Genomic DNA, 24,731 nt, shown 5'->3' with positions numbered 1-24,731 from the left:
TGTCCCATTTTGTGTTTTTAACCCTTAGGATTCTTTTGGTATGTACTGACAAAGTAAAACTGTAAGGTAGAACATGGCCAGAAGCTCTGCATGCAGAAGTGTAATGATCCTGTACCCTCCTTTAGCCACTCCATCTGAGGGCTGTTATAGCCACTAAGAATTTAATAAGGTATCATTTCTTTTATGCAGAGAAGAAATTTGAGGAGTGTAGAGGTTTGAAGTTCTGAGGGTAAATCTGTACTCAGAAAACAAATTGGACAAACTTCATACCCTGTTTAAATTCTCCTTTAAGGGCAACACGCACCTTGTCCTGGCCTTCTCCCAGACATGGATTTTGCAGCCAGTCCTCAATTAAGCAGATCCTGATATGCTTTGCTGAATCAGGGTTTGAAGTGGAAGTGACAGAAATAGAACTGAGATCTCCTCAGTCATAACCCTACTCTGAAGCCATCAGGCAAGGCTTCCTTCCTTCATTGCTCTCCACTGCAGTATGCTATGGCAAGTGTCTGAGACAGGCAAGAGCCATGCTCTGAACTTTGCCCCTTACCAGAACCCAAGCCAGTCAGCTGAAATTTCAAAATATGAGCCAAGTAGACAGTCCTAAACATTCTGAGACAAGGAATCTTTGTCCCCCAGTGTCTCAAGTCATTTAAGTGCACTGTTTAAGCAAATGGACAAAGTATTCTCTTAGTTCTGATACAGCTTCCCTTCAGGATGTCAACAAAACTGAACATTCCTCTATACATATGATACCCAGTGTTATCAGTCCCCCAAAAGAGTTACCAGTGAAGCTTTTGCCTGTAAAATCCTACTTTCAGTTCCTTATTTAATCAATTTTTATCTGTACTAAAGAATTGTGGGCTGAAATTTTGTTCCGTGCTGCCTAGGGAAGGGAATCTCTGAACAGGCAGTTCACAGCTGTATTGCATCCTCATACAATCAGGATCCTTCTGTAGGCTTGCCACCAAATGCTCTGTGCTTGCATCTTTCTAGGCATCTAGCAAGCTTCTTTGAGGGGGCAAGGGGGAGTGACACAGGAAAGAGGCAGAATTGTTTTGCTTTTCTTCTTGCCCATTTGCTTTTCCTCATACTGACTAAAAAAAAAATAAATCTATCTGTACTGTTACCTAGGCTAAAGAAATCTAGTTCTGGTGCAAAAAGGTTTTAGAGAATAGTTACTGTATTGTGAATACTGTTTGTCCTTTGGCAAGCTTTTAAAAGCAACTTCTTTTTCAGCAACTTTTTTTTTGAGGCTTGTTCTGTAGTATCCTTCAAAGATAAGGAACGACTTAGAATATTTTTAGTCTGGGAAGGCTAGCAATCTCCTTGATGTCATTTCATTAAAGATCCATTTTTCTATTATGGCTATAAACATTAATAAACTGCACTTCTTTTCCTTTTGATGGTACTGACTGATTATTCCACTGCTCAAGAGGCTCTTCTAGGACAGAAAATTACTTTGTTGCATTGAGGCACTTGGATAATCTATACAGGAGGAGTTTTTCAACCACTGTCTTACAAGGACAATTTCACATAAGTTTATTTCCTTTATTACAATTAAAGTAAGAAACCATAGAAGATCTCATAATAAATCTCTCTTCTCTACTTAGTTGCCCTTAGGATCCAGCTGCTCCTTAAGTCTACTTTCCCAGGCTATGCTATCCAGTGAAGATATAGGTTAAATTGAATTTTTTATACTGTTCCACCTCCATTTGTCCTGATGATTTGATTGATATTTCCCATCTGCTGGGCTTCCTCGAGTTACAACTTGAATGCTAATGTGACTCCATCTCCCACTGGGAGCATGCTGATATTGACACGTGCATCTCTGAGAAGCTTCTCATTGAGGCGGTGGATACTCTGCGCTGCCAAGTCATCCTTCCTTGGTTTTAGCACCTTTCCATTCCAAAAGACCTATTGAAAAAAGAAATGTGATGCACCTCCTTCATTCTAATATGGTCCTTGGACCACAAAGGAAGCTTTGGAAAAGTTCCTGTGCATTTCTTAGAGATTGATATTATTTGTTGTATTTCAGACATCTTAATGGTCTCTGACATGGAACTCTCAAAAGTAAGTGGGACTGAGAGTCCACAGGCCTTGCTAATTGTACTTCTACTGTAGATTTGAAGCCAAAATAAGTTTAATATCCTTTTTTTCTTGTAATAGTAGTTAATTGATAACTTATTAATAGTTACTGATTACAAGTGCTACTTTTGATCTTGTGTCAGTACTGTACATAGCCTACAAGACAAACAAGAATAATACAGAGCATTCTCTGTAATAAATAACAAAAAAATTTCTATGATTTCTGTTAGTGTTTTATATAGCTCACTTAAAGAGTTTATGTTGAATTTTCTTTTTGATTGTGTTATGTGTAACTGCCTGTGCATTACCATCAGAACTGCAGTACTTACATTATCAATAGCTATTATTCCCCCTTTCTTTATGAGGTGAAAGCATTTTTCATAGTACTCATTGTAGCTTTCTTTATCGGCATCAATGAAAGCGAAGTCAAAGGTTTCAGCTTCTCCATTGGCCAACAGTTCATCTAGATGAGCAACACAGTGAGTTGTTATACCCTGGTTAGTGCTGTGTAGGAGGAAGTAATCCATTTGTGTCAAAGCTCTCATTAAATGTTTTCTGCTGCCTTGACCAGGCAGCCTATTCCTTCACAGGTAATTACTAGAAAAGCTTATCCCACAGAAACCAATCTAGACATTATGTATGCCATAAAACACAGTTACTGAGGTCTGCATGCTTAGGAGTTTGTGGAGTAGCTCCAAACCTGAAGGATCCAGCTGGGACTGCTGAAAGGTACAGCAAAAACAAGTCAAGCACTTTGAAACTGGACATACTCTACACCTTCAGCTTTTTTTTTTTTCAGCTGAGAACTGTTTTCTTGAGTGGATTAGAATTTTTCTCACTTTATGAACAGGTTCTAAAAGCTAATCTTTGCTTGCAGATCAAGGGCCATGACAGAGGTCATGAACAACCCTGTCAGAGATATTTGCAGCAAAAAACTGCTGTAAGTTGTCCCTCTCTGGGCCAAGTCAAGTAGAATTCAGTTTTAAGTTCTCCTAAACAGATTTCTTGACTGAGAATTCCAAATTGCCAGTTTCAGAGGAGGTGATTTCTGTCTCCTAAGGTCCTCTGACACCCCTCTGACTCGCCCTTAGCCTCTGTCAGCAGATCATCATTCTGTCTGAAGCAATGCCTGGACAAAGCATTGCTTTGACAGACTTCAGGGAGTGTGCATACCAACTAACTGCCTGTATTTGCCTCTCTAGAAAGGATGGATTTGAAAGTAATACAAGGTTATCAGGTGTGGATCCAGTAAATACCTTTGCTGGAAATCTTCTGCATCCAACAATCCTAGAAAATGTATTGTATTTTCAAAACATATATTAGTATTTCCTCTGCCTCACATTTTCTCTTTCCTTGAATAAGAGAAGTCATTGCCTCACTAATGGCCTTGCATGCTTTTGGCACGTCCTAAATTTGAACTACTCTGAACACAATTCAGCCTAAAAGATACCCTTCTTTTATTTTTGGGACCCCGAGTGGTAAGATGGGAAAAAATAGTCCTCTCTGGCGATACCTACTGGATCACTCCTTGCGGGAACATCCAATTCTCAAGAAGCTGCATCTGGTCAGTATATATTGGCTTCTGAATTTTTTCTGCACCTCAGCCCTTTCAGGGAACTCTCCCTTTCTTAACAAAGGAATACTTGCTTAGAATGGACAATGCTAAGAGAAATTTGGCTTTGTTTGGTTAGTCTGTTTTATTAGCTTTCCAGAAGCAGTATAGTATTTGATAAATTAAACAAAGTGATGGACAGGACAGGTGAGTGGCCAGTACAGCCCACAACACAGGACAAGCATTTTCTTCCTCCCTACTAGTAGGTAGGAAAACTGTGAACTCCTAAAGATTTTTACTTTTTAATACAAGAGAAGCTGCCTCCCTATTAGCAAAAGGGATCACATTCACAACTGTATTTGGTCTTAAATTTCATCACTATTGCATCCCTCTTTTATTTCTAGGGAAGGGGAAACAATCTGTTATTTCAGGTTACTTACCAAGTGTTTGAATTGCTGGCTTAATCCGCAGGTCAATTTTATGCTCTACTCCTGCCTAAGATGAAAAAGAACAGTGTTAATGGTAGGCTGTTAGTAGGCTGTACTCAGGGAGTGACTGGGGTTCAGATAGTTTTCCTATTATTTCTGGATTCCAAACACCACTTATTTTTCTTCCCAAACAGAACTCTATCAGCCTCCTTTAATGGTAAGCATATTTCTGTGTGAATTTGCAAGTCTAAAACAACAAGATCTCTTCACATGTAAAGTTAGCTGTCCCCATTGTGTACAGGAGATGCTGCTTACCTCCCTCCACAGCGGCCTTCCGATTTTGGCATAGTCCTCATTTATATCACAGGCAATAACTCGGCCATCATCTGGCAGGAGAAGTGCCATACTCACGGCATTATAACCTGTGAACACACCTAGGAAAACCATAAGAGACATCAACACTTATTGTATTGCGGAAAAAGGGTTACAGGGCTCTCTTCAGGAATAAAATCCCCAAAGGAATCAAGGATGGTAATTTGTTAATAGACAGTAAAGATTTTTCATTTTTCCTTCCATTTTAATGTAATGGTAGGTTGAGAAGAAGTTTTTTTTTTTTAGCAAACTTCAATGTTAGCTTTTTCCAAAAGGCTCATGGCCAGACAAAGCAGAGTCTGGTCTTGAATGTGTAACCTAGAGAGACTGGATGGGCAGCAAAATACCAGGGAATTGTAACAGCCAGGCCAAGAATGAAGATGGGAACCCATACCTGGCTGCTCAGCGTCAGCCTGTCTTTTAGGACATCCTGGTAATACAGGTATTCAAGCAAAGTGGATTTGATACAGGGCCTGTGCTGCAAAATCTCTTCTTCTAGCAAGAAAATGGTACAGGAAGGCCAGAATACACCCTGTCCTGCAACTGTTGAAGACTCAAGAGATCCATTTAGCTCAGTTTTTCAGATTGCCTCAGAATGGATGAGCCATCCATCCTGATGCCAGAACTATTTAATGCACAGTTAGACAAAGTGGCAACCAAGTGCAAATCAGACACTCCTTTTCATGCTGTAGTTTGCCCACCTGCTTGCTGACAGTTCCGCAGTACCTACCTGTATTTGGCTATTTTATGTTGAACATGGCTGTATTTGGAGAGTGAGAGTCAAGAGTTTTATTTTATTACAAAGTGACACTCTTACCTATTTCAATAACTTTCTTGGCTTTAATGAGTTTGGCCAAATTTGCCATAAGCTGAGCCTCCTCACAGGACACCATCATTCTGCCATGGGGATGATCAGCAGTGAGCTAGGAAAGGGAAAAATCCAAACATATCACATCAAGCAAAAACCAACCTACCAATATCCTAAAGAAAAAAACGTAGTGAAACTCCAGGAAAAACAGACACCTCTGTCTTCTCATTTTAGACTGCTTTGTGGATGGAGCTAGATGGATCCATCTATGAGCCAGAAATTGGCTTGAATTTAACTATAAGTAAGGAGGATGTTATGTGTGTCATAAGCAGAGGATATTACCATGGCTGTGGCAAATGCAGCAATATTTGTAACTAAATGAAGAATCATAGAGGAACTCTGACTGTGAAAGTCCTTTATTTCTGTGAATTTGTGCAAACAGATGCACTTCCTTTAAGATGTGTAGAATGCTTTAATGAACTGCTAGGTTTGTGTCTGCCAAAGGTTAGACCACGTAGTCTGGGCTACAGAATACAAACTTGGAGAATGTGTGCCCATGCCAGGGTGGAAGGGCTCTTGGCACTGAGGAATGGGCAATGGGAGAAGCAGGGCTGTGCCATGTCCATTGAAGGGAAAGCGTATCTTCCTATTTTCTGTCTTCTGATATGGATCTGTTCCAGCAGTTAGCATTTAATTTCTTTTATACAAGAACAGTTTGTCTCACCTGAAATGATTCAAACCTGACTCAGAATATCTCATCTCATCTCTGACACTGCAGCCTGATGGAAGGCATCACTTCTCTTCGCTACAGGTTCCTTACATGCCAACCAAAGTGAACAAAAGTCATTTGTTCAAGTCCAAATCAAGTGCAGCCCTGACACGTGGCCTTGGGAGCCAAGGATAGAAAGACATGTCTACAATGTATGCCAATACTATTAAATAGTCATGTAGGTAGCCCTGAACATAGAAGAGTCTGGGTATTACCAGTTTAAAAAACCCCTCTAGTGGGTATGCAAATGAGAGGGAGGAGGGAGATGTGACCAGGATCCCAGCAGTTCAGGACAGGGTGTGGGTGATACTGACCAGACGCAGCTTCTTGAGAATTGGATGTTCCCGCAAGGAGTGATCCAGTATGTATCGCCGGAGAGGACTATTTTTTCCCATCTTACCACTTGGGGTCCCAAAAATGAAAGAAGGGTATCTTTTACCTACCAAGAAATAAGTAATAAGAACTTCTACACTTTTCAGTTATTGCCATTTAAAATAAAGAAAATATTGAAGCATTACCAAAGGTTAAAAAGTTCTCTGCTCTAAAGCAGCCATGAAAATGGAAAATGCAACATAGCTGGACAACCAGGTGGACTATAATTTTTTTTCCCTTCTCCTTTTTAGTCTCTAAGATGTCCATTCCAGGCCTCCAAACGCTGAAAGGGAAAGGCTTTAGTACTGTGTTTTTCAGTGGCCAATGTGATGGTTACAAACTGCCATAATCTTACAGGAAAAGTAACCCCATCAAAACTCAAAGGGCAAGTTTAAAGAGAGATAAATGAATGAGGTGCACAATTTTCTTAGTCTGTGGGCCTTCTTTTGCAGATGAATAGAGGCCACCGGGTTTTAGCTCCATCAGCTGATGTGTCTTCTCAAACCCTGTGCTCTCCTCATGATGCTGTCCTGCCTTCCAGCCTGGGGAAATGTGGTATTGCAAAATGCCTTGTTTAGCATGGAACCAGTATGCAGACAAAGTAGGCGCTGACAGCTGAAGTTTCAGTACATGTCTGCTCAAATACAGAACTGACTGCAGCTTTCATGCCCAATGTTTCTTTTACCAAATGGATTAACTATTTTGAAGAAATAACAACAAATTCATTTCCACATCTCCTGGTAGTTGTCTGCTAGACAGAACGCTTTTATTTCGAGGGGTTTATTTTCTATTAATGGTTCTATTTTATAGACGATCACGCCGAGATGTAAATGATTTCAACAACTTGCCTTAAATCAAAGATTAAGTAAGTGCCCGCGTTTCAAACTCAACAGCAGTCTCCTTCCCCTCCTGGATCGTGGGCTCGTTCTTCCGGTGTCCCCGGGGGATGAAAGCGAAACTGCCACCAGAACAATGCTGTGCGCAAGGACCACACCCCGGCCTTTCCGGGCTGGCCGAACAAACGCAGGCAGGGCACCGGGCGGGGAGCGTGTTCTCGCTTTCGCTGGACTGTGTCCCCGGCCCCACACTGCGGTAGCTGGATTACAGGGAGCGGCTTGGGCTCTCAGAACATCATTCTATTTACTGCAGCAGCTCAGCAAAATAAATCTCTGCCCGCACGGCAGCCCCAAAGGGTCTGCTCCCTGACCGCCCCCGGGACTCCTGCCCGCCCTGGGAGGGACCCGCTGGGCGCTGCGCGTCCCGTCCCGTCCCCGGGGCGGACACGGGGTAGGCGCAGCCTTCACGTCCCGTGTACGTGGCTGGGAGGCGCCGCTTACCTGCAAGCACACCCGCGGCAAAGGCGACCCCCAGCATCGCCGTCCCCACGGCCACTTCCCTGGGCACGCTGAGAAGCGGCATTTCGGAGCCGGCAGCGAGGGGAGCGGCGCCGCCGGGTTCCGCGGGGCGCTCCGCCTGCCGCGAGGGCGGGGCCGCGCTGCCCGGGCCCGGCTTCGGCTCGGCCCGGCTCGGCTCGGCCCGGCCCGGTGGCGCTGGGGCTCCCCGCGAGCCGGATCCTGGGCTGGCTGCGGTGGCGAGAGCGTGGGTCACCCGCGGGAGGTGTGCGCCTTCCTCTCGGTGACATACTCGGCTGTGGTGCGTAAAGTGGCAAAGACAGCGCCCGGGATTTGTGCCACCACCTCCTCAGGGGCTGGTTGTCGTACAGCTTCACTGCAGGCTTCGTTTTAAAACACACCCAAGTGTGCTCGTATGGGCTGTCATAGAGCTTTTCACAGAAATACACTCGTAAGAGGCTTGGTACTCCAACTAGCCCGGGCAGTGAGCTCTCTCCTTCCCCTAGAACACAGGTTTCTTTGCAGCTGAGGCGTGAGCAATTACTCGTCAAAATGCATGTAAGATTTTGGAATTTTAGTCTTGTGACCTGTGAGTCTCCAGGTGAAAGGAGTCAAGGAGGATTCTCCAAGGGAGGGGGAATGGGGCCTGGTTTCCTCCACTGCTGTTTCAGCCCCCTTCTGCCTTGTTGAGGGATCTCATCCCGGGCCAGATGTGTTGCTGAGGGAGTTGGTTTATAAGTAACAAGTGATTGTGTAATCTTTTTTAAGTCAGCCTAAACTTTTTTGTGCTTCTGTGCCTTTTGGAGATGGGCTGGGAATTTGGTTTTCATTTTGTGAAGTATTGGTAATATCTGTGTCTTGGAAAACACAACAAAATATGGAGATCTATAATTTTGACATTCTATGGGAGATTAAATTAGTGCTGTTGCACACAGACTAGGAATACATAGGAATGGGTTTGGTTGCAACTTGGCCTCCACAGATGTAGGATGGAAGCCGGTAAAAATTCCGTTTTGGCACATATTCTATCTTCAGAAAGGCAGATGAATAGTGTGTTGGTAGGTTTGGATGAAAACATGTCAACTACTTCCCTATGCTAGCAAAACAAATGTCAGTGCAGTTTTAGTCAGTGTTAGTGCTTTTAAAAGTACATCTTAAGTGGGGGATTAAGTATATCACTAAGGTATTTATGGGAATTGTGTTTGCCTATCACTGCATTTTTAGTGTGTTAGAGGTTATTTACAAAGCTTGCCCCCAGAGCTCTTGTATTTCTTTTGCAGCAACTAATCATGCCACTCACTAGGGAGGCTGCTGTGATTTCTGATTTGCAGAACAAAGTAAGACATATGATCTGTGTTGGCAGATAAAATAACTTCCAGTTCACTTCTAAAATTTATTTGATTTTGAAAGCTGTGAGTGTTGCTGGTTTCTTGGTGGCTTTTTTCATTCAGCGTCTTGTCACTTTCTCTGTGTACATTTTGCGTTTGTAAATGAGAGCATTTCATCCCGTCTTTCAGAAGATGAGTTATCAGCATGTGCTGCAACGTGTCAGTTTTAGGCCAAACAACTGTAGGAGGCAACAATTCTTGCAGCGGCCATAAATCAGATTTGTGACGGTGCGGCTCCATCTAGTGATTCTTCTGTACAACTGCAGCATGAGGGAGAGGAGCTGAGGGTTGCTCTCTTCAATGGAACACGCTAAGGGCGAGCTTCCTGTGCTGTGTTGACCTGTCGACTCGAAGAGATGACCCATTTGGATGTCTCTGGGAACGTCAAGTTTCTGAAAGCTCCAAGAGAATTGGTGACTTGAATTGCTAATATACTTGAATGTGTTTCTGAAATTCCTTCCACCCCCAAGCTGTCAATCAGTAATAGTTTACCTTTGCTGGCTGTGTCAGGTGTTTTACTGTATCACTGTACTGGACAATGTTTCCTTTAGATAAGGAAGTAAATTTTCAGATATCTATGATATGATGACAAACTCCCATGAGGGGTTAGAAGAGTTATAATCTTCCAGCTGGACAGAATGGAGCCATCAGCTTTTCTTTGAGCCATTTGCATTTTCAGTTTACTTAACTCTGTGATATATATGGAACAGAAAACTTTGATTAACATATTTATTAGATATGTGCCTGCAGTGTGCTGTGGCTACCTGAGCATTTAAACATTTTCGTAGATTTCTGCCTACTACTTGTGCTAAGTAGGGTGAAGTCTACCTAGAGATTAAAAACTGGGTGTAATATGAGCAGTGGTTTGGATACAAACCTCACTGCTCCCTAAATCGGTAAGGTCAGTCCAGTTGCACAGATTTCATGGGAGCTCAGGAATGCTCCCAGTGCTGTAGTCAGGAGGCATATTTGCCATGCCTGAAAGTGCCTTCTCTCTTGGACTGCATTCTAGAAAGGGTAGGAGGGTTTTGGAAGCATATTCAGGCTGGAGCAGGAACATGATCTCATTTGTAAAACATATGGAGCAGGACAGACAGGATAGGGGCTGACCTCAGGGTGTACAAATCCTCACTTTATTCATATAGATAATCTATTCAAGGTTTTACAGACACTGGGCAATTGATATATGAAATAGCCTGTTCTTCTCCTGGAACCTTCCTTCCAGGAGTGTTTTTCTATGTGAGAATGTTGCACACCATCTGCCTCGGTGTCATCTGTGTAGACTTATTGTAGAAATGGGATTGGCAGAGGGTTAGCCTACTGATAAGGCTGTCATCTCACTTCTGGGTTTCTGCCTTTCATTTGCAACTATTTTTTCATGGACCAATTGTGCCTGGTAACTGAGGCACCACTGTAAAATGCTAAATGACTTGCCTTGAGTATATAAAGTTTTTCCTTTCACTCTCTTCATAATTTACATTTTTTTTTCTGCTCTTGTTTTTATTTCCCTCTTCAATCTTCCATGTGTCAGCTACCTGAACTCAGCCTGTTGTGGCAGGCTGTGCCTTCCGGGTCATTGGTGATGTTCTGTGGCCTGCTCCAAGGTGGTGGTAAAGAGTAGTGAACATCTGATAGTCTTACTGCTGCACTAAAAAGAAGTAAAATCTATGGGTGTTTCAGCCTCTGTCCAGCGTGAACAGCCTGGGTATACATGACTCTTTCTAAAATCATACTCACTCTGTGGTGGAAAATCACGGTGTATCACAGATATCCCAAAGGAAGTATGTACAGGCGTGTTTGAACAGCACAACCCACTGGAAATAAGGCCTGCATGTATTGTTGCCCTACACATTTGATGAAACTATATTGGCCTATGACACTGGAAAGCATTCAATGGAGTTGCATGTTGTGTCTGCTTCATTCAGGCTGCAGTGGTGTGGCTTCAAGTGTCATTTAAATGTTGCTTACTTAAAGTCTTAGTTATCTAGACATTGTTCTCCTCTGTTTACTATGAGGATAGCTGTTACACAGTCCTCTAAATCATGTCAAAGTGTTGAAAAGCAAGTGTAAATGCTACATGTATGTAGTTTAGTGAGTAAAGTGGAAAAAATGTTTGATGCTTGTGTACAGCTGAAAGAGAAGACAGCTGTCTTTGTCCCCAAAAGCTTGTAATGTGAATGTAAAACCCTGTCATGGGCAGGAAGTGTAGGGATTTGGATTGTAATGAGCTGTGTGCTTGGCAGTAGCCTAACTCAAATTTCTGAGGAGAAATCAGAGCAAAGTTTAAAGGAGTTATCAACAGGAAGGAAAATGAAGTTTGGAGCTGTTTAAAAGTTTACATCAAGTATGAGTGCAGAATGAGTAAGAGCCCAAATACAAGGAGAAACCAAAGAAGAATGCATTCATGCATTCCTATGGTCAGATTAATTGCTGAAAATGCTGGTTGGGTTGAAATTCTGGATGAATGGAACTTGAATGAGATGAGAGCTGGGGGAAGAAGTTGTAGTAAGCAAGGTAATGAGACCTTAGACAAACCTTTTAATTGTGAAGATGAAAATACAATCTTGAAAATATGTCAAAATGTTTCTGCTTGTTTATGCATAGCTGAGTATGAGGGTTTGGAGTGCAATGAGGGTTGATAATGAAGAGTTACAGGTTGAGTGATAGGCAAAATAGTAATTTTTATCTATATTGATGGAGCAAGAAGTTTGTAGAGCTGAGGCTGACCTGATCTTAGCCATCCTCAGAGAAATGTTTGATACAGATTGGGATTTTAATCTGGTTTAAGAGGATAGGAGGGAAGAGGCATATTTGCAAGTTTTCTGCACAGACACTGGATGAATGCGTGCATAGATTGGGCCAGATACTCGGAAAAGACATCAGGCCATGAATTCCTTACCTTTTAAGATATTCACAAATAACTGAACCCATAAGCATTCAATTGTATTTATTTATTCTATTTTAATAGATTTTTGTAATATCTTCTTTAAAAAATTGAAACAGAACTTATTTACCTTATTTATGTGTTCATTCATCTGTCTTGGGTGTTGTAGATGAAAAATGTATATATTTTATAATTTTACAGTCCACAGTGTACATCCCCTTGCAAGACCTCGATAAGTCACTTGATGGTATATTTTAGAGGACTGTACATGAAATTATTATTTTATTCAGAATTGAGATTTCTTATTTCTTCTAATTGGTTTTGCTATGTATTTGTCTGTTCCATCCCTGTTATCTTTCTAGTATTATGCTTAACTTTTAATTTTGCAGTTCTGTAAAGCAGGGTATGCCATTTCCCAGCATAACCTACTTGACCTTAGAGATACTCATTCCAGACATATTTGTTATAGCAATTTTTTCCCCATAAATGTTCATTTATCTTCTAAGCTAAAAATCTTAGAATTTTTAGAATGGTACGTTTTTATAACAAAAAAAATTGTGGTAAATGAAATTGCTCTCTCTTTTTTTTTTTTTTTTTGGTTGAATTCAGTAATTTGAAATAAGACTAATAGTTTCCCAAATACTCATCATTGCTTCTGAAGTCATCTGGATTTTTTATCAGATGAACTGTAAGTAGCAAAGCTTCCTTTAATATGATTCATTGTCCAGCTGGAGGGTAATCACTGAAATGGAACACAGACATGAACAATGACTTTAACTAAGTTGGTTCAGTTACTTTCATCCTGCTCAGCTGCTTCTATTGCAGTCACTCTTTTGTGGGAGCTTTTAAAGTATGTCTTTCCATAACAGCTTGTAAAGGCTGTGGTACCTTCACATCTATTTCAAGGCTAAGATATCAACATTTCAAATGCTGCTGCTAAGAAAGCAGGTGATTCATGAGCCCATAAGCCTTAAGCCATTAAACTTGCAAACAGTGAATGGTTTAGAAACGGTTTTCAGCTAGAAGCATTTTGACATATTGGTAAATATTTTCAGGCCTTACTGGCTTACAGGCCAACATTTTGAATATATATGACTACTTTTTGCAATCTCATTACAAGACTAGGTTGAGCTTTGGACATACAAATATTGTGAGGAGAGATAGCCCCTGCCAGGCAGCATAATTCCCAGTGCAAAATACATTAATGGCTTCAATGACAATATCCCACAAGTATCAAGGACTGTAAAACTCAAATTGAGCTTGACTGAGGGAGACCCAGTGAAATGGCTTGTCAGTGGCTCAGCTTGACAGATCCAATGATAGAAGCAGTTCTCCTGACAAAGGAGTTGAAGTTCATGGATCAGAGGCACATTGAATTCCTCAAAACAGGTGTCAGACATTTCTGAATGATCTCCTTCCAGGTCACAGTCCAGCTCACGCATGGAACAAGTGCATGGATGGTGTTTATTACTGAGGAATAAAGCTTAACATTAATTTGCCACTACAAATATTCCCCAGGTGATTGAAATAGACACAACTTGAGTGGAGCATTCTGCTTCACTTACAAAGCCTTCTGTGAGTTTCAAGAAGCTGCTCCACTTAAGCCTTAAATTGTATAGTGCATAAACAAAATGTGAGAAATGTTGCTCCTTATCACTCTGATACAAATAATAAAATTAAGGAAGCAGTGAACAATCAACCATAGCTGTGACACCTCATTAACCAGGCTCTCCCATGCCTATATATTTTGCTTCTCTTCTTTGACATCTGAAAAAATCTATGTCAGAGCCCAGCAAGCTGGATTTGTTTCATACCAGCCATGAAATGGATACCAAAAATAAAGAGTACTTTTGGAAGCGAGTGCTTTTTCCCTTCCCTTAAGGGCATTTGCCCAGGAGTGCACAAAAGCAACAGCAGCAGCATGATGGCAGGAGAGGTGCAGGACTAGGTTGTTATTAGATAGCCTACCCCAAGCATATTAAAGAATGATGAATGGCCAACTCACTAGGCCTGATTTCTAGAGAGCTCCAGGTCAGATTTCATCTCACAAGTAAGAATTTGTCACAAGCATGTAAAAACTGTGCTTGGCTGTTATCTTTGGGACTTAAAAGCTCTTAGTAGAGTATTTGTCAGTTGGAAAAACCAGAGAAGGGGCAATCTGTGTTAATCAGCTGTGGATTGCTAATATGATGCAGCTGGGAAGAAGGCAGTACTTACTTTAGCAGATAGAAAACACCTGCTGAAGAGAGAGCCCAATTAGTGTTATCACCTGAAACTCATGAGTGGTGCATTACCCCATGCCTGCTGAAAGCTGTAGTGGGGGGAAAGGCTCAGATATCCCCAGGAAATGGGAGCAAGGTGTGCAGAGGATGGCATCTGAAATTCTAAAGAGCAGGCTGCTTGTAGGAGGAAATAGAGGCAAGGTAGGAAGGAATGTTTTAGTTGTATACCATGTTCCCTTTATTTCCCCCCCCCCTTTTTTTTTTTTTTTAATTGAAGAGGCAGTCTTTGTAATTGCTGTAAGCCACACTCACTTTTCTCACTTTTTTCTCTCAACATCTATTTTTAAGATGTTTGTTGTAATTTTATGAGGTTTTGTTCTATGTATTAATAATTTTTTTACATTATTGTTGTATTTCTTTAAGTTTGAATGTTAACAAAGGACTATATGGACTTTTATCTTCTTATCCTGTCATGGCTTCATTTTTTATATATACATGTGCAAACAATTCAGTTTCTTTTGCTATATGCAGTGGGAACATTTCTAGTAAATTTTGCAAGAAATTTTTAAAAGAATGCCTAACAGGTGACCTGTGAGTCTTCAGTGGCATTCATCCTTTTAATAAGAATGAGGCTCTCATAAGAATGAGTACAGTATTTTAAAGTTATGTTTTTATACCTCCTTTTGGTGTTTTGAACATCAGAAGATCCTTCTGCTTTAGTGTACTTGAATCATATTTTCACCTTTTAATCGAACTTTCTATCTATTTTGGTTTTAAGAAGTCCTTTTCTTTCCATTTCTTTATAGCCTGAGCTTGACTTCATAAGAATCTCTAACTGAACCATAAACTACCTTTATAAATATCATTTTTCCTTGAAAGCTATATCTTACTGGAATGACCAAAGTTTTGTCATGTGTTAGATTAAGATGTCTGCCGAAAATCAATAATGCTGAGGTAACAACATTGGTTTCTGCTAGGCTCTCAATTACTTTCTCAGTTGTTTGTCATAGGAAGAATATATGATCAGTTGTTTCCCCTGCAGGCTATAAACCCAGCCTGTTCTCTTTTGATCACTTCTGCATACTTCACTTTTACTCTCCTAAGTGTAACACAGATTTTTAGAGCTTTGGACCTGTGAAGTAGCAAAATGATTCTTCTGTAGTCTATTCCAAGGGATAATAGTCTCCCTGTATAAAGCATCATAAATATCCCTGGACAACACTTAGCTCTTTAGGGTTGCATTGCACAATTGCTGTGGAATCTGTTCCTGAATTTGCCATGCTCTTTGAGGAAATATCTGGGAGAAATTTACTTTACAGTCTTCCCTTTGCACCTCATGTTCCCTATAGTCCTTTTCACCTTGCATTCTTTTTGTGGGTAGTCCCTTATTCCAAATACAGCTGTAACACTGCTAGTCCTTTACTACTTTTTTTTTTTTTTAATCTTTCTTTCTCCCTCTCCCTCCTTATACCTTTGTGTGTTTTTTAAAGATGGTTTCTGGTGCCATTTTGTATTTGAAGTTGCTAGATTTTGCCACAGAGGGGAAACACAGTCGTGCTGTGCTCTTTCCTGGAAGCTTTACTTTGTTTCTCTCTTCATCTTTATCTGAAATAAATTGCACTGTACCTGCTTGATATCAGCAAAGACTGGTAGGTAGAGGAATACTTCAAATAATATAGTCTCCTGTGAAAATGGGAGCAGCTGTAATTGGGCAATTAGACTAAATTAAAGCTGTAACAAGCGTAGTATCTCCTTATTACTGTAAGTGCTCTTTCCTTAAAAAGAGGGAAGTGATTTTCTGAATGAGGTGTCAGAGGTAACAGGTAACTTGGAGAAGTATATTGAAGTTCATATCATATCCCTGAAGAGAAGCTGCTTTTATTTGCCTCTGGATTTTCACATGTCCTGTTTTATAAGGACAGAAGCAAATGATGTAGAACAGTAAACACTACTTTGATTTGTAATTAAAAAAAAATTAAAAAGCCAAACAAAACCAAAAAAGCCCCAAACCAAAGAAACAACAAATCTAACCCCCTCCACCCCCCTCGGAAATTTAGAGATTAATCTAGCCACGTTTAGGTTCTTATCCGGGAAGTGTGTGTGAGAGGTTAGTCAGGTTTGGTGGCATGAACATTTGGATTTCAAGGGTGGGCAGAATACTTAACATGGCTTGTACCCTGGCTAAGCTCAGCTGACATATTTCACAGAACAGAGCAGTTTGGAGCTGTTATGTTTCCTAACAGGGTATTTGTGGCATGTTGTAAACAGTTACTGTTGTAACTGAATCCTAGCCTGTGGTCCTTAAAACGTGGAGTGCTACCCAACTGCCAGGAACCTTAATGCAGTTTGCCTTTGTCTTCAGTCACATTCATGTAGGCTGCAGGGGGAAATGCCAGAGTACTTGGGAGCTGGGCCAGGAGGAGGATAGGTATGCAGCTGGTCATCTGCCTCAACACTTTGGAGAACATGGGTAATTACTGTGTGCCATATACCTTCCTGATGAAATGCCTTTTGGAAAATCAAAGTTGTTTGTCTCATTCCACAGCAGAGACAATTTCTGTGGCCAAATGGGGTTTAGTAAACCCTCCAGCCTTGTTGCAGTCTCTCTCATGGACTGTTTAGCTTTTTGATGTTTATGCACCCACAGAGTTTTTGTATGCATAAAATAAGGCATGAAATGGTGTTTATTGTGCAATCAACTCAGCCTTAAAAAGGGCAAATGGCACAATGGACCAAGTGTTGTTCACCCCATACCAGTTCTAATAAACAAGGCTGACTGCTCTTCCCCAGTTCTCTACCTTTTCCATGATATTTGTATTGGTACATCCTTAGAGGAAGCAGTGGGTCTTCTGGTGCTGAAATCATGTTGAAGACCCAAATATTTACCATGCTTTAAAGCCTGGCTCTTATGTTGGATAAGACCTATTTCCTATCTTAAAGCACAAAAGTGACAACAGATGTGTTCTTAATAAGCTGATGAAGTAAAGACAGTGAAAAAAGAAGAGCAATCTAGATGCTTTGAAAGAAGTTATACCTTGTGAGACCAAGAACATGAAGTCATCATAGAATGGCTTGAGCTAGAAGGGACCTTAAAGATCATCTAGTTCCAGCCCCTAGCCATGGACAGAGAATCTTCCACCAGAGGCAGGGAATCTTTCACTAGAAGGTGGTTTCTCCTTCACTGAATTGAAGGAGAAAGCTATAATGTGTGCAGGCATTGAAGGACTGTTCTTGTCACCACACAGAGTCTGATGCAGTGTGAGAATTCAGGAGTGCCTGGGGATTCCCTGGAGTGCTTTGGCCTCACATGGACAATGGCCAAGAGCTTTTGTTAGGCATTAATACTTGACTGTACAGATATTGGTCCACCTGAGTCTCTGACAAAGAATACTGCTTGCTGGTCTTGCAGGCTGATGCCATACATTGTTCTGTTTCTTCACTAACACACATCAAACTGGCTCAGCTGCTCTTTTCCAGTGTTTGGTATCGTAGTACTACAGAAAGTTCTCCTTTACTTCTGTTTTGTTTGGTGTAACACATTTTAGAGCCTTGAACACTGAAGGTAGCAAAATGATCCTCCCAGAATCCATTTCTAAGGGACAATAATCTCTGGATGGAATGTTGTGAACTATCCTCAGTACAAACCAAAATCTGAGCCATACAAATGGTAGTTGTACAAAGACAGAAGTGAAAAATCCTGCTTCCTCTCACTACTTTCTGCCATTATAAAGGAATTTGTTAAGTCAGTACACAACATTAGTATTGTTCAGTTCCTCCTAGATGTTTATAAAAACAAAATGTTAACTTTCATCATTAGTTGGTTATGATTGTATTCAACAAAACTGTTGGTGGTTGGGGCAGCTTTGCCCTCCCTCATCTCCAGACCACCTCCCTTCTTTTTGAGACTGTGAAAGCCATTTAGACTATGTAGCTTGTTTCTCTTTTGTCTATGTTAATGTAACACTGTGGCTGGTGGGGAAAAAAATCTTGGACCTGATGCAGAGTGATCAGGAATGAAGTGTTTACAAGATACTGTCTCAGGTAAAGAAAGGGCTATTGGTGTTTTCAGGCTTGCAGTATGCAAGCAGATACTGAAGCAGTGAACTGTGTTTGATCTTCAGATCAAACTCAGTCAAAGGAGGGCCTGAAAATGAGGACTGGGGACTGGACTTGTTTATGGGAAATGCAAGAAAATTTGTGTGCAGGATGGCAAAAGGATACCCTTGACTTTGGCTCTGAGGTGAGCTGAAAAACTCTGCAACTGTGGCAAATTGAGTTCAGAAATTAGTAGGGGGCTTTTAAATATTATTTGCAAGTGTATTTCTGGCACCATTCAATAAGTTATTAATTTTGTGTCTTTGCTTCACCTACTGTTTCTCTGAAGAAGTGTTCTGTAAATCTGAATTTAAGGGGTTCAGCTTAATATCTTTAGCCACCTGCATCTGACTAGACTTTTGTATATCATTGGTACGGAGAAACAGGTGTTTCTGGATGCACAACACATAGTAAGGTAGGTAGCCAAAAATCTCTGAAGATGAATTGTGTTCTGTAAATGCCTGTTGCTCTTTGACTCTGTAGTATTAGATCAAGTGTAGGTGTCAGAGTTTTAAGTATCTCATATTGCATGGAGTGAATGAAGCATTTGTGAGTTTTGGAAGCTTGAAGAAAGGGTAGACATTAGTTACTGAAATATTGTTACAAGAAACTGAATCTCAGAACTGGCAAGTTTTTTGAGTTGTCCTACTTCTGTGTAGAGATGGCAGTGGAGAAACTGGTGGCAGAAGAAATGGAAAGCTCTGAATCTTCAGCTGTTAAGGGAGAAACACTGATCAAAGAGACAGAGCCTAACACATCATCTAGTTCCTCCTTGACTTGCATGCGTGCATGTAACTGTGGCACATTATCCCCTTGCATCTTCTCTGGGCTGGAAAAGGTAATGGAATATAGTGAGAATATAGTTAATTCACTTCAGGAGTACTTGGAAAATCTCATAGATATTTATGTGTAATGGAGAGAACACAGTAACAGTATAGAAATTGAGAAACCTAGTCCTCCTTTGAGACAATTCGCTCCTAGTCTTTGCCTTTGTCCCCTGGCATTTCCAGCTGGAGGTGTTGGCGGTGCTTTTGTAGATAGAAATGTGTTCAATTATAGTGGTGTTTCTATTTGAGCTTTGTTAAAGTATTGCAGGGTTGCTGAGGTGAAATTCCATTTTTTCCTGGTACTACCAGGATAACAGAAGAACTTTTTGTTTTTTTTAAAGGAGTTGTGACTAAGTGGCACACGTTAAAATTCTTATTATTCTGAATAGATAGTATGTGTTATAACATTGGCCATTCAAATTAATCTCTTTGAATATACCACTTATAGCCTGAATTTAAAAATAGGAGTTTGGTCCCAGTAAATTTCCTTGAACAGGAAAGGAGGGGTTCTCTGAGAAGGTTATGGCTTACTGTATTAAGTAAGAAATGTGCTTGCGTTAACTGTTTTAATAAGGTTATTAATAGCACATACAATTTACCTGTATTTATTAACTAAATATGCTGCTAAGAATGGCTCTGTAAATAAACCCTACTTTTAATAACTTCAGTGTCCCAGTGGCTTTACATGCAGTTTCCGATTTGAAAATACAATGGCTAATTAAATGAGTAACTTTTAAAAAGCTTATCATCTGTGGATTTATCCAATCAGCTTGCTTAGAATTATATGCAATACAGGAGTTCTTCCTAACAGGCAGATGTAAAAATCTTAGCATTTTTCAAGCTCAAACTGAGAATTTTTGGCTTGTCAGTTTTTTGGTGGATTTCCTATAAGGTGGTAAGCAAGCCTCCTTTCCCCTTCAGAATGGTCACTCTGTGAAGCTTCTCCTCTGTACATCTACTCACATCTCTGCTGTCTCTGTTTTGCATGGAATCTGTCGAGCTGGTGCAGTTAACGCCCTCTTTTGAGTGTTTTATAGTGTGGTAGGATGGGGCAAATATTTGTTGTTGTGTTAAGCAGCAAGATTGCTTTTTTGTCATATCTTTACTTAGAGGAATATCTTCTAAGGGTATAATTGTTCCATGCAGATTTCTAGCTGGCCTGTTTGCACCTAGTTTCTCCCCAGCCCTGATTTAACTGGAGTCACCAAGTGAAACTCCTTTCCTTCTGCCTTCTTCTGTATTTATGGTCGCAGTAATTTTCTTCCATGCTGCACAGTAAGGTGAAGCAACTTCTCTCCCCAGTACTTAGATGATAATAGAATTTTTAAAAAAGTGTCTCCAGATATGGGATACCCCATTATGTTTTAGCGCTTCAAAAGGCAATAAGCAGGGCATTTGTAAGAGAAAACAGAGATTTCCTATGGATTTATCTTTCTGTGGTGTCTCAGTCCTACGTGTTCAGTATTCCCCCATGCTGGTCAGCATTCTACTTAATCCTGTCAGCACAAGCCCTTCTTGCTGCTGTTGATAACTCTCTCCTTTTTTGTTTAATCTGGATGTCCTCAGCTCCTAGATTTTCTTACACAAGAGATAAACATTAAGGGGACGATTTTTTCTTGACAAATTTCTGGGGGGGGGGGGGGGGGGGGGGGAAACCCGTGATGTAGGAATAGTGCCAAAAAGCAGAACTTTCAGAAAATCAGTTAGTTTTGCTGCTCTCCATTCTTTTCTGGAGCTGCTTTTGCTGTCCTTGAGGAGGTCAGAGAAGGGAAAGGCTGCCCATTTCACATCTGCTGCACTGACAAGCAACCAAATGTACCTTTTGGCTAGTGGCTGGCATTTTGGCAGTGCAAAGCTTTCAACTCCCACCCTTTTACAATCAGATGGGATGAATAGCAGAGCTGTGCTATATTGGCAGTTGGCATACATGGCTAAATACATGGGCTGCATATGAGTCTATTCATCTGAAGACATCCTTTCAGATCACTGCTTAGTTTTCTAGCATAATCTTCTTGGAAAAGAGCTTGGCTCATGTGTCCCCTCTTCTCTTGGCACATGGCAGTTTTGTTTTTTCTTTCTTTTTTGTAATCCCTCTGGTAATTTCCTGGTGTGCAGTAGTTATCCTAAGCAGCAGTACTGGTATCTGAAAATGAATGGACATATTGCAATCTGGAGAAATGTCATGTCCTTCTGCTGTGGACTCTGAGTGATACAAGCTGTGGAGGGGTGTGTGTAGTGGGCATGCTATAAATTAAACATTCTCTTTGCTTCAGGCAGGGATAAAAGAAGAGTACTCCCACTCTTTCTCATTCTTTCCTATCCTTTTTAGGCATCTGAGAATGGAATAAGCCTGTCATAAAAAACAGGGCCAGGTCAGAGTAGATAAGTACCTTCCCCTGTTGTAAAATTCAGAGCAGCATTTCAATCCCTGCCTCCCCTAACACACCTCTAGAGAATCACCCAATCACTTGTAATTACTTGCTTAAAAGAGCATGGGAACAGCTGAATTTCCCTGCATTAAGGTAGCTCTTTATTATATTTCTGCCCTTTTCTGCATCAAAAAAAACCTCAAACTCCAGCTCATTGTTTTAGTCTTTGTGAGGTTGTTGTGTTGTGTTGGTTGTGGGCAGCTAAACTCTCTAAAAAACAGGAGGGGGAGTAGAGACAGTCATTTAAAAGTCCTGTTCATATGATAGCTTTTCCACCCTTTTACCTTGTACTCTGTATTTGGTTCATCCCCCTCATTTCACCTTGTTTTAAATTATGACTGCTTTTAGGGGCAGGAGCGGTTTCTTTACTGTAGGTGGGCTGCACTTGGCATCATGGAGTCCTCCTCAGGTTGGAGCCATTACTTGCCCCAGTAGTACAAACGTGAATATGCTTGGAGGGCAGGGGAAATGCATCCTGCAAGGCAGAGAGGGCTGTGAGTTTATGTAATTTCAGCAGCATCTTGGAATAGAGGAGAACATCTTTGATGCTAATGGAATAGCCAAAAGGCTTACAGCTTCTCTTTGTTGTTTCTTTGTCTCCCCCTTGGATCTCTGTGAGTGGAAATTATGCTCCAACAGGGGGAAAATGACCAAACAAAAAAACATCCCACCTCAACGCTGCTTACAGCCCGGGGCTTGAGATCTTGTGTAGAGCTTTCTGCTGAAGGCTTAGTAAAAGTGAACTCAGGAGAAGGAAAATTGGTGCTGGATTCTGTGGTCTGAATGCACGCTGTGGGTCTGGTGTTTGGTCTTCACTTCTACTGCACCATTCCACATAAATAATGAAGCCATTTCAGGGCCTGGGAGCAGCTTAGGAACATTAGCATGAAAGTTTATTGATGGTTTTGAGACTTGCCCATTGAATTTTATTCTTAAAGGCTTCTCTTGGGCTGCTGGAGTTCTTGCATGTGAATGGTCCCTTATTCTCTAGTCTGGTGCTGATCAGTGTCACAGGAGACACAAATGCTAGTTTTCCCTTTGTGACCTTAGTCATGTAGTCACTATATTATTTGAGTTGTAGAAACAGAAAGAAAAGTTCTCTTGCATGTCTCCTGTATTGGGACTTTACCCTGATCCAGGATCTTAATGTGTATAGGTATTATATCTGAAATGGTGTTGATCAAGGTCTTACGTAATAAAAATAACAGCAGAAACTACAGAGTTTCAGCGGGCTACTCTCTCCCTCACTCTGTTTCTACCAATGGCTAAATCAACTGTGGCAGCTGTTGCCTTCACTGCAGGCTTTTCCATTTCATACTGAAGACTGACACGTGTGGTGAGTATTGCTTATCTGTTGAGGGGTGGGTGGGTGATAGGACAGGGCAATTTCTCAGTAAATGGTGATGTGTGTGTAGGAATGACAGCTTTGATGTGTTTTCCTGTGGGGTAGAGTCCTGCCATGGAGGATGAAAGCCTGATATCTTTGGCATTTGGCTAAAAGCAAAGCAGCTCAGGGGAATGCAAAAGAACAAGAGGAAAGAGCAGGGGCATTCTCTGTGGACTGTTTTCTTGTTCCTAAAGCAGCTGGAATGTGAAGGCTGTATGTAAATGTAATAGCCTGCTTATTTCATATTGGGGCCTGTAAAAATGTGCCCTTGTGTTGTGGTTTTAAGTCCAGCCAGCAGCCAAGTACCATGCAGCTGCTGGCTCACTTCCCCACCTGTGGGATCAGGGAGAGGAAGTGGGGACATGTTTGGAGTGATGGTGTTTGTCTTCCCAAGTAACTGTCACATGTCCAGGACATCTCCCTGTCCTCCTGGAGATGGCTGAACACTTGCCTGCCCATGGGAAGCAGTGATTTCATTCCTTGCTTTGCTTGTATGTGTGGCTTTTGCTTTTCCTATTAAACTGTCTTAATCTCAATTTCAAGTTTCTTAGCTTTTACCCTTTGATTCTCTTCTGGATTATGCTGGTGGGAGAGTGAATGAATGGTTGTGTGGGGCTTGGTTGCTGCCTGGTTTAAACCCTGCCATTCATGATTCCTGCTGACAGCATGGAACAGTCTGTCACAGCAGCACAGAGCCTCCCTGTACCTTCCCTCTGAAAGCTGCACACAGGTTGTGATTGGCAAGGTCTTGAGGATGCTCAGGTGAGCACTTGAAAGCAGAACCCTTGGATGTTGCAGAAAATGGGGTGATGATTTATTAGGTGACTTGGGTGACTTGTTCTTTTTATTTTAACTGGTGGAGCTCCTTCCAGGTGGGTTTCTAAGGGAAAGACTTAAATAGCCATTAACCAGTGGTATTGCTTCCCATTGCTCTATGTAACCAGGATTATCTCCAGTTCTTGGCTCTTTTCCAGCTATAGACTGTTTCCTTAGTTCACCTACCTTTGTGGATTCCTTTGTGCTATCTACAGTGTTTTTGCTGTTAAATCTCTTCAGTGTTTTGCCCTGGAGGAGGCTGCATTCCAGTGGTGATGCTGTAAGGAGAAAGGTTATTCTTGTGCTTGATTTACCTGTCAGTTGAGAGCTGTGAAGGGCTTTGTTTGTCTGTAGTATGTCATGACACTCCATGATAGGCATGCTGTCTTCCTTGACAGAGGTGCTAAGTTTGCAGTATGAATTATTTTTATTGCCTGTCCACACAGCTGAGCCGGGCAGGCAGAGTATGGCAACACTGTGAGTGTGGTGTGGGGTTTCTTTTTGGTTATTTTTTAAATGCTGGCAGCTTCTTCTATCTGAAGCATTAGTTATGGTCTCTGATTGTGTTTGCACCCCTGGATCGATTTGCTGCCCTCCCATGTTTACTCGGGGGCTGTAACTAAGCTGTAATGCCTGTGGCTGAAACACTGCTGCTTCTTTGATGTTGCCTTTCTATGACCCTTCCAAGTAGATGAAAGACAATTTTTTTCCTATCCCACTTCTCGACTTTTCATCAGCTTGTGATGATATCCTGCCAAAAATCTAGTGGTACTTAGGCAGCAAAGCAGTTTCCTAGCATTTTGGTAAGAGGAAATGTTGATGGAATTAAGAGTCAGGATTGTGTTGGGAGATGAAAACAGTTTATACAAAGTAGTGCTGCTTCAGCCTGGTCTCTGGTGTGCATTTTTTTCTTTTTTAGAATTTCATGATTGTATTTCCTCGAGT

The 24,731-nt window shown here is 41.3% G+C and overlaps 1 protein-coding gene across 1 annotated transcript; it reads right to left on the bottom strand.

Annotated features, from left to right (window-relative positions):
* Positions 1 to 1,515: 1,515 nt before the first annotated feature.
* On the bottom strand, positions 1,516 to 7,841 carry COMTD1 (catechol-O-methyltransferase domain containing 1). The gene is made up of 7 exons (XM_058029238.1): positions 7,724 to 7,841; positions 6,329 to 6,453; positions 5,255 to 5,360; positions 4,381 to 4,499; positions 4,078 to 4,132; positions 2,415 to 2,548; positions 1,516 to 1,914 (listed from the first exon to the last, which is right to left on the bottom strand). Exons 1-7 carry the CDS (start codon positions 7,803 to 7,805, stop codon positions 1,762 to 1,764), a joined length of 774 nt encoding a protein of 257 aa, XP_057885221.1. The 5' UTR covers positions 7,806 to 7,841; the 3' UTR covers positions 1,516 to 1,761.
* Between the last annotated feature and the right edge of the window lie 16,890 nt (positions 7,842 to 24,731).

The sequence above is a fragment of the Melospiza georgiana genome, chromosome 8 (assembly GCF_028018845.1).
Source record: "Melospiza georgiana isolate bMelGeo1 chromosome 8, bMelGeo1.pri, whole genome shotgun sequence".
Classification (NCBI taxonomy): Eukaryota; Metazoa; Chordata; class Aves; order Passeriformes; family Passerellidae; genus Melospiza; species Melospiza georgiana.
The sequence above is the reverse complement of the archived record's forward strand: the minus strand, read 5'-3'. Positions and strand labels throughout refer to the sequence as shown.